General features: G+C 43.2%; 1 protein-coding gene across 1 annotated transcript; it reads left to right on the forward strand.

Moving 5' to 3' along the window:
• LOC109708244 (zinc finger protein STAR3-like) lies at window positions 7,458-9,095 on the forward strand. Its single transcript, XM_020229909.1, has one exon. It carries the CDS (start codon window positions 7,528-7,530, stop codon window positions 8,671-8,673), a length of 1,146 nt encoding a protein of 381 aa, XP_020085498.1. The 5' UTR covers window positions 7,458-7,527; the 3' UTR covers window positions 8,674-9,095.

The following is a 10,153-nucleotide window of genomic DNA, read 5'->3' on the forward strand; positions in this document are numbered from 1 at the left end:
GGGCTAGGCCCAGATAGAGAGGGAAGAAATATATAGTTTGAACTACTATTTTGGGTCGGCCCAATTCAAAACGCCGTTAAATAAATATCGCCTTTTAACTAATTTACTGTAGTGTACAGTTTAGATTTGCTAGGTTATATAAAGATTTAATATACTTTAGACAAATTAAGTCTCATAAAAATTTAGTTTAATTTAATTAAATCATATATCGACGATTTTAAATCGTTATAATAATTAATTGAAACCGCTAGTAAAATATATTTTTGCCAAAACTTAGGTTAAATGTTACAAAAAAAATCGTCATAAAAAATTATTATATTACTATATATTGACGGTTTAGAACTGTTATAGTAATTAGTTAAAACTGCTACTAAAATATATTTTTGTCAACACTTATGTTAAGTGTCACTAAAATAAGTCTCGCCACAAATCAACTTGTTTGTAGTGTAGTCTCACACCACTTCGAACATACCCAATCCGACCTCCCGCCATTTCGAACGTGACTCGATCCAATCTAGTCTCCCGCTGTAGGATAGAATGCTAGCCCAAGCATGGCATTTAAGGGTGTTGGGCGGGGGTTCTATACATGTCCAAATGGATTATGTACGTGACACAAGCTAGCATGATTTTGAGACCCTCCATTTAATAAATCAATAAGAAATCTAACACAAAAAGTCAACTTACCATGGAGATCATCAAACCTAACATTCATTACTGCAAAAAAGTTAACGTTTGAAAAAGTAAAAAGGGAGAGCTATGGTGAAGACGGCGAGGACGGTCGATTGGAAGAAAAATAAGCTTGTAAAAAGAGTGGCATGGGCTGATGAGGTAGGTAGAGCATTAGTGACAGCCAACGAATGTCATAATAGCGATGAAACGACATTACCTGATTCTAGTAAGGAGCCGAATGGAGAGCCTAGGAGTTGTGTTACTGCGGTGCTGCAAAGAGGGAAGGTGCTGGATTCAATCCTTGGAACCAGGTTGTTGGAACGTGTCAGGACAGAGAGGTGTAGTATTAACTCCTCCATACCTGCTCCTAGTTCTTATAAAGAGGTGCTTCTGAGGGGATTAAGAGCACAGCCACTAGTGGGCAATTCCAAGCTTCAACACCTTGTTGCTTCACAGAGACTCAAGCATTTTGCACGCCCGAGTCTAGCAGGGAGGTTTTCGGTGTCTAGTTTCGGATCACAGGGTAGCTGAGTGTCGTGATCTTGTCAGGTGTGTCCGGTGCCGTAAATACAGGCACTGAGCATCCAACTGTAAGGAAGACAAATTAAGGGCTAGAGACGGGATGGACAGGGCTCTTCGTCATCGGGGGCGTACTCCGAGGGTCTATGTGCCATATACGGAGAAATATTTAAGAAGAAGGGAGCTACGACGTAATGCGGTCTTGGCAGATGTGATCCCGCCGGCGAACCTTAGAACGGACCCTGCCAATACTATTGCGGCTGCGATGGCTCGACGATTCGGGGGTTACACCAAAGACTTCGCCGTCGCGCGTTATAGAGACTAAGATTTTGCGATATTTCTTCCAGAATGGGTCTCGGCGGAGGTCCTGGTGAGAAGGGAGGTGCTAACTTTGGATGGATTTTGGATCAGATGTTATGTATGGGCCCAATATAGGAATGCTCGGCCCCACAGAGTCTCATACAGAGCTTGGATCCGGTTAATCAACCTTTCGTTCGAGAGCTGGACGGTTGCACGCGTGGCTGCTATGGTGTGTGGGTTCGGGAGGTTCATCAAGGCAGACGAACCGACAAAGGCGATGACGGACTTCAGAGCGTTCCGATGCTAGATCACCCTCGACTTTATCAACGGCATTCCCCAGAACATATTCATCGTGCTGGGGGAGGAGATTTTCTCGGTTATGATTCACCTCGAAAGTTGGGAGAGGGTGGCGGACGATAGGGGTGCTGACCCTCAAGCACCTCCACAAGACGGACCTGGCAACGTCAATATGCAGGCGAGGAGCAGAAAAGGGCAATGGGGATCACGAAATCGATGACGAGACAATAGGTGATGTGGGCAGGGAGTTGGATGTGGTTAGGTCAAAACGCTCGGTGAATCTGACGCCTTAAGCATCAACTGCCCAGCAAGCATCGTCGGGGGCGAAAGTCGGACCGGCATACGGCATATGGCTTGAATCCACTACGGGCAAGGGCGACATGAAAACTGAGGACAGGCTTCAATGGATGGGACGCTTCGGGTTGAAGATCAAGGTGGCGAAGGCGAGTTCTGAGGATTGCACGATTTTGGTTGAGGTAACAAAGAAAGCTTCAGTGAAGACTCTTTCTGTTCCCTTATTTAAAAAAGCCCATTTTCATCACTCGCAAAGAGAACTGTCTAGGGAGAGGGCCTCAACATCTTTATAGTTATGAGAGCGGAGCCTTTGAATGTGGGTGGTCAACCATTGGGGTTTCCACCGCTGAAGCCATTAAAGCCTGCTAGGCTTTTAATGACACATAGGGGGGACCACGTGCTCATTAATGATAGTAGGATACTCCTACTTGTGTTTGGGCCTCAGGTGGGAGCCGATAGAAGGCTGTGGGCCTGGAACTTCATAGCTGGACCTTTTAGTAGGCGGGCCGATTTCCTAGGAGATTAACAGCAGGGCCCGGTCGCTGATAGTAGCGCGCAGAGGAGATTTTGAAGACCAAGCTAGCGCCAATGTGACCAGTACTCAAGTCGATGGTAGCGAGAACGGATGAGGACTGGATCACAGCGATCCACATCAAAGCCGATACCCCGAGAGCCTGTCTCCTATACACGAGTTGGCTGTGGGAGCGATGCTCGGGGAATGGCTGTGGGAGCGATGCTCGGGGAATCCGGATTCCGCTGATGGAGATGCCACTTATGACGACACTCTCAACATCCCCTACACCATTACGTGCCAGCATATGCCTTGCGACTGCCGACAAGACCTCAATCTTAAGCAAAGCAGTATCCAGAAAGGTTCAACAGTGTGAAGGTGGAAATGGCACTTTAACCGAGTCCAATTTGAAGAAGATCATCCGTAAGAGTCGACGCTGCGGAGTGATGTTGGAAGTTGATGAGGTGAAGAAATTCGCTGAGTTCGCGAATAAATGAGCACAGACAGGTGGTGTGGTAGGGGTGGTAGACACGTTTTGGCAATTTTTTGGGTTGGATGTCTATTAGTTCGCAATGTTTTGAGTCTGTAGTTGGAATGTACGAGGGCATAATAACCCTCCTAAACGTTTTGCTCTAAGGGATGTTATTTCTAAATTATGCAATGTAGTGGTGAGTCTTCAAGAATCGAAAGTTAGCCACATTTTGAGGTCCTTCTTACGCAACTTTGGTGGATCTTTTCTGGATAAATGCGTTTTTATTGAATCCAATGGAGCGTCTGGGGGACTAATTACAGGCTGGAGCTCTCGCTTATTTTCCTGTCACGAAGTCATTATTAGACGTTACTCCGTCACTGTTCTTCTATCTCTAGTCAACAATGGGACAAGTTTTTATGTTACTAACGTCTATGGCCTGGCTACTTGGGATGGTAAGGAGGACTTCTTTTCGGAATTGTTTCAGTTGAAGGATAGCTGTAAGGGCAAGTGGATTTTGTGTAGAAATTTTAATAGTACTAGATGCAAAGAGGAACAAAAGGGAAAGAGTTAGAGCTCCAGAGTGATGGACTTGTTCAACACTCTTGTCAAGGACCTTACGCTGATCGATCTACCTATGATTAACCAATCCTTCACGTGGTCCAATATACAGAGGAACCCGACTCTTGCTAGACTCGATCGTTTTCTTGTTTCGATGGAATGGGACCAGGAATTTCCGTTAACTAAGGTTGAAAGCCTCCCTAGAGTAACGTTGGACCACTGTCCCATTCTTCTTTCGATGGAAAGAAATGTAACAAGGCCTAAGAAGGTATTTCGATTCGAGGATGGTTGGCTTAATCATGAGGATTTTGTATCCAAGGTGCCAGGGTGGTGGCAGGAAGGGAGTTTGAAAAAGACGGCTGTGCTAATGTTCATGACAAAGCTTAGACACTGTCGGAAGAGAATTAAAGAGTGGTGTGCAAATGAGTATTATAGTATTAGAGGCAAAAAGAATAAACTTATGGAGGAAATTCACAAGATCGACTAGGAAGAAGAACAGATGACCTCTCACAAGACACCTTTAAAAAAAAAAAAAAAAAAGAGGAGATAAAAGGTAAATTAAGTAGAGTGCTAAAAGATGAAGAAGCTTTATGGAGAACCAGGGCGAAGCAACATTGGTTATGCGAGTGCCATGATAATACCAAAATTTTCTATGCTATAGCTAATGATCGAAGGATAGCGAATATGATTGATACGATAGAGGAGGGAGACGTTGTGTATCGTTCTGAGGAGGACAAAAGGAACTATTTTTTTCAAAAATTTAAGGACCTATTCACACCGGATGAGTCGGCCCCATCATCCTGTGGGGTGTGTAGCAGTCTATGTAGATCGAATCGTATTAAACCTGCCAACTTAATTAGCGAACGTCACTAGGCCTTTCTGTCTAGATGAAATAAAACAAGCGGTCCTCCAGCTAGGGAGCGATAAGGCATCGGGACCTGATAGTTTCCCGTTAAGATTTTACCAAACATTCTTGGACACTCTAAAGGAAAATTTATTGAATATTTTTCAGGACATGTCAGAGGGAAGGTTGTCCACCAGTCCTATTGATTATGCATTCATCTGTTTAATTTCGAAGAAGGAAGGAGCTAAATGGGCGGACGACTTTCGACCCATAAGTCTTCTGAATGGGATACAGAAGATAATATCAAAAGTTTTAGCTAATCGATTAGAGGGTGTTATGAGTGATCTGATATCCCCTTCCCAATCGGCTTTTCTAAAGGGGAGGAACATTACTAACGCTTATGCAGTTGTCCGTGAGCTGATTGGTTGGGGAAGCAAGCAGGCTATAGAGGGAGTTAGGGTAAAGGTAGATTTTGAAAAGGCATATGACAAAATTTACTGGCCTTTTTTTTCGTATTTTAAAATGGTGGGGCTTCGACGAAAGGTGGTGCGGTTGGATCAAACTTTGTGTTTGTTATGCCAAGGTTGCAATATTAATTAATGGCAAGGCAACCAAATGGATAAAAATGAAAAGGGGAGTAAGGTAGGGGGATCTACTATCCCCATTCCTTTTTCTATTGGTAGCGGACTGTCTTATCCGGATGACGAATGGGGCAATTTCAAACAACCTCATAAAGGGATTGGGGTCATCGGACGCATCTAGAATTACACTTATCCAATTTGCGGACGATACTTTTTTCTTCTCCAAGGTTAAGAAAAGATATATGCAAAACTTGAAATTTTGTGGCAGCTTTTCGAATGGGCGTCTGGAATGAGGATTAACAGAGAGAAATCGGATTGAGCTCCATTATACCGAATATGTTGAGGGGAAAGCACTGAGGTTGGCATACCGTCTTGGATGTAGAGCTGGCAGACTAGCAACCAAGTATCTAGGCTTGCCTCTCTCCACCAAACCTCCTTCCAAGGAGGACTGGAGAGGGATTATTCAAAAAATTCAAAATAAAATCGATGGATGGGAAGCAAAACTTCTGTCAAGAGGGGATAGACTCATCCTAGTGAACGCGATTCTTACTAATTTACCCATTAACTTCCTATTGATATTTAAGGCACCAAAATGGGCAATCAAATGTATTGAGGCACTACGAAGGGCTTCTTCTGGAATGGAGGGCATAACTCACCTGGAAAGGGATGTTTAGTTTCATGGAAAAATATTTGTAGGAGTAAGAAAGATGGAGGATTCGACATTTTGGACTTAGCCATGATGAACCAAGCTCTTTTAGTCAAATGGTGATTGAAATTCCATACTTTGCCCCAGCTGAATTGGAACAAGCTAATTCATGACTTGTTTTACCATAGAAGAAGACCACTTAAAGAGGGACGATCTTTTAAACCTTCCTTTAGGTGGAGGGGAATTCTAAGTCAAAAAGAAATATTCAAATGGGGAGCTTCTTATAAACTAGGCAACGGTTGTATAATATTGACTTCTAGTCAGATCATTGGTGTGGGGAAACCACACTGCAATCGTCATTCCCCGAGGTATTTAAGCTATCGAATCGCAAAAACCTAAAAATCAGTGAGTGTATTAGGAGCAACGGATGGAGTTGGTGCGAGATTATGGATAGTGATAGCACTAATGATTATGGATTAAATTCTCACATTTCAACTCTTTAGGCAAGGATTGCCAACTACAGAATCGAACAGGATCCTGACATGGTGCACTGGCGTTGGTGTCCCGACGGACATTTTTCGGTCAAGTTGACCTATTCCGTGTTGTGTGACAGGGGCACGAGGGACGCTCGTACTAATAAGATTTGGCGTCTTCGTATATATACCGTTAAAAGTGAAAGTGTTTTGCTAGATTGTCCTCAGAAAAATGCCCCTTATTGCAGATAACCTCCTTAAGAGAGGATGGACTGGCAACTCAACCTATGTGCTATATAGGACGGAAGAGGAAACAGTGGACCACTTATTCACTCGGTGTGTGTTTTCCAGATTTTTAATGGTGATGGCCTTGGAGAATATCTAGTCAAGAGATTTGGGTGAGAACGTGATTTTGGTCTGGGATATATAGATGGATTAGAAGGAAAGGCTCGCCACCTACACCTTCCGGACCAATCAGGTTAATAGCTTGCTGGTGGATTATTTGGGAGGCTAGGAATGGTGTGATCTTCAGAATGATCAAGACAGACCCGTTGATAGGAACACACAAGATTAAACTGTTGATGAAACAATAGGAGCAATATCTTTCTGTAGACAAGCACCACTGTAACAACTAGTTTTGTGTGTGTGTGTGCGTGTGTTTGTCCCCTTCGAGGCCTGTGTTGTCTTACCCATATAGCTTAGTTCACTCTTCTAATGAATGAAGCAGATAGCGTGCTACTTTTTCCTTAAGAAAAAAAAAAAAAAAATCTAACACGTTATCATACTCAACAGACATTGTATCTACTTGTCTAAGTTTAAACAATTAGCTAATCAATTGAGCTCCTCTCTCTCTCCCCCTCTCTCTCTCTCTCTCTCTCTNTCTCTCTCTCTCTCTCTCTCTCTCTCTCTCTCTCTCTCTCTCTACCCCTCACCAGGTATAACCTGACCACTTAAGCTGCGGTTAAACAAAGCAAGAGACCATGCTCGCGTTGAAGTGATCAAACCATGCACAACCCCGTAACGAAACAATACTATTTATATCCATAATTTTGCGTCCATTGATCGTACACACAATTTTCTCATTATTTAATTATTCACCCAATCATAGGACTGTTCCATTAATTACATTAATATATTATATATTAATCCCCCCATGAGATCTACTACAAATTGCTCCCTTATGTGGGCTTGGTAGGATTTGAGGAAAGCTCAAGCAGGGACGTAAGTTGACTTAATCCTTTTATTACCCTAATTATATTTTCCTCGTTCTTCTTCTTCTTTTCTTTCCCTCTCTAAAAGCTTTTTATCCTCTCCTCCACAAGGGAACAGTGTAAATTTAGGGATTCATAGTCCTAGCTAAAACATGATGAACAACCAACAAGGGTACCAAGCATACCAAGGGATAGAAGACATGCTCTCCTTGCCGACGGGACCCGCTGCCGCCACGGCCTCGTGTGCGGTGGACGCCCCGCTGTCGTACTCCCTTCTCTACAATGTCTCCGCACTTTGCGAGAAGATCCAGCAACTGGAATCCTACGTCGGGATCATCATCTCCCCTAGCAGGATGCAGCAAGAGTCGGTGGGGGTTGCGGTGTCCGATGCGGGTTCTCTCGCCAAGGAGATCATTGTCTCAACCTCGTCGATCATGTATGCACTCCAGCAGATTGGACTCGAGACGGTCTCCGCTCCAACCGATGAGCTATTAGCCCGACAGGCGAAAACCTCTTACGAGGATTCGAGCGAAGCGCTCGACCATGCGGTTCGAAGCAATAACCTCGACGGAGGTCGGAGCATCGTCTTTTCCGATGCCGATGTTCACTACAGTTGCAACCCTAGCAACACAACAAGTGACCACATGACGAGCGGTAACAATGGCGATCATGCAGTCAATAGCAACAAAAATCACGGCAAGCCGGGGTTTTCTCACACTGCCGAGAAGAAAAAGGAGCCCAAACTCGGCTCATTGTCGAAGGAGTATGATGTAATCGAGCTAAACGCTGCAGATTTGCTAGCGATGTACTCTTACTATTGCCAAGTGTGCGGGAAGGGGTTCAAGCGGGACGCGAACCTGAGGATGCACATGAGAGCCCACGGCGACGAGTACAAGACCACCGCAGCGCTCACCAACCCAGCGAAGACGATGATCGCCGCTCTATCGGGTGACAAAGTAGTGGGGTGCGGGGCACGCAAGTACTCGTGCCCGCAGGAAGGGTGCAGGTGGAACAAGAAGCACCCACGGTTCACACCGCTCAAGTCGCTGGTGTGCATGAAGAACCACTACAAGCGGCGCCACTGCCCGAAGATGTATGTGTGCAAACGGTGCGAGCAGAAGCAGTTCTCGTTGCTGTCGGACCTCCGCACCCACGAGAAGCACTGCGGGGACCTCCGGTGGCGGTGCTCCTGCGGCACCAACTTCTCCCGGAAGGACAAGCTCATGGGGCATGTCGCGCTCTTCGTGGGACACACTCCGATCATCGGCGGCGCCTCATGCAGCTTCACCAAGAACTAGTTTGCCCGTACGAATATTTAGGAGGGGGAGTTGATCTTAAACAGGTATCGTACGCTTATAGTTCATGTTTAGCATTGCATGTTAATAATATAATGGAATATATATACAGTTACACTTGTTGATTTGGCTTATGTGTTTAATTCGTACACCTCACTTGTTGTAAAACAGTAGATACTCCAAACACTAGCTACAGGTTGATATTTCCATGCTTTTAAAAGCATGTTATCTTTGGACACGTACATCATGCATGTAATCATGTAGAAAGGGTCTTCTTCGATCTTTATATAATAAGAACAAGAAAAGAATGCATTTTTTCAAAAAAAGAATGCATTTTTTCAATAGTTGGGACTTCTTCAATAGTTAGAAGCTGAAGAAGCAAGCCCCAACACTCTATATCTCTTAATTACATCTCCGTACTTTACGTATCACCCTTTGGTACTAAATTTTTTTCTATTCTTTTTCTCTCTAAGCTTTATTTATGTAACATCATTTTTTTTTTTTTTTTTTTTTTTTTTTTTTTTTTTTTTTGTATTCGCTCTCTCTAACATTAAATTCCAATATATGGCTTTATTATTTCTACTGGTGCGCTTCATTGTAATTGAATACTATAGAATCGAGCCATACACTCTCACATGCTAAATAATTTTACAGAGTTTCTGCAGGTTGAAATAACTTCAAGTATTCACTTAAATTTCAATACTAAGTTGAAACAACTTTTATCATAACTGCAGAAATCAAAGTAAGAAAGTGTATAAGATATCATAAAAGCTTAGTTCGGATATGTAATGCTGCAAACACATGGCACTACAACAGAATTAGATTATAGGGACACATGTTTGGAACATTTTTGTGTAAGTGTCTTATTTATGCCAAAACTTAAAAAAAAAGCTACTAATGCCTAAATATAAAGTCTAATCCAACAAAAAATAAAAGGTTACTTTACTCAACCCACCCCACCCAGCCTATTTGACTTGATTACAAACAGAAAAGAAAAAGAAAAAAAAAATCGATTGCCATTTCCCCTTCTCCCCTCACTCAATCGACTGAAATCCTAGACGAAGATCCTTTCCTCTCGTCCTCCTCCGCCACCGCAGCCAACGAGGTAGAGTTCCAGCGGTTGCTAAATGTTTAAATAAGTGTTGGTAAATTAGCAACACTCTTTTTAGGTTACAGCGATATTTTTTAACTGTCACTATATACCTAGCGACCTTACATATAGCAACACTTTTTAAAAGTGCTGGTAATTTAACCAGCAACACTTTTTTTGATCTGTACCGACATTTAAAAGTGTCGCTATAGACCGTTTTTGTTGTAGTGTGGCCCTGATTTAACATAAACTCAATATGGTATATTATTTGCTTAAAAGCCACAGGAGGAAAGTTTTACATGAATCCATGACAGCTGCAAAAGTTTAAAACCATGCTACCCTGCCATGGATATTTAAAATATCCTTTCCCTACATCATAGTCCAAATTGTTTT

The sequence above is a fragment of the Ananas comosus genome, linkage group 3 (genome assembly GCF_001540865.1).
Source record: "Ananas comosus cultivar F153 linkage group 3, ASM154086v1, whole genome shotgun sequence".
Lineage (NCBI taxonomy): Eukaryota > Viridiplantae > Streptophyta > Magnoliopsida > Poales > Bromeliaceae > Ananas > Ananas comosus.

What these genes read in the sequence shown, in the direction of transcription:
- LOC109708244 (XM_020229909.1), top strand. Translation starts at nt 7,528, where the DNA reads ATGATGAACAACCAACAAGGGTACCAAGCATACCAAGGGATAGAAGAC.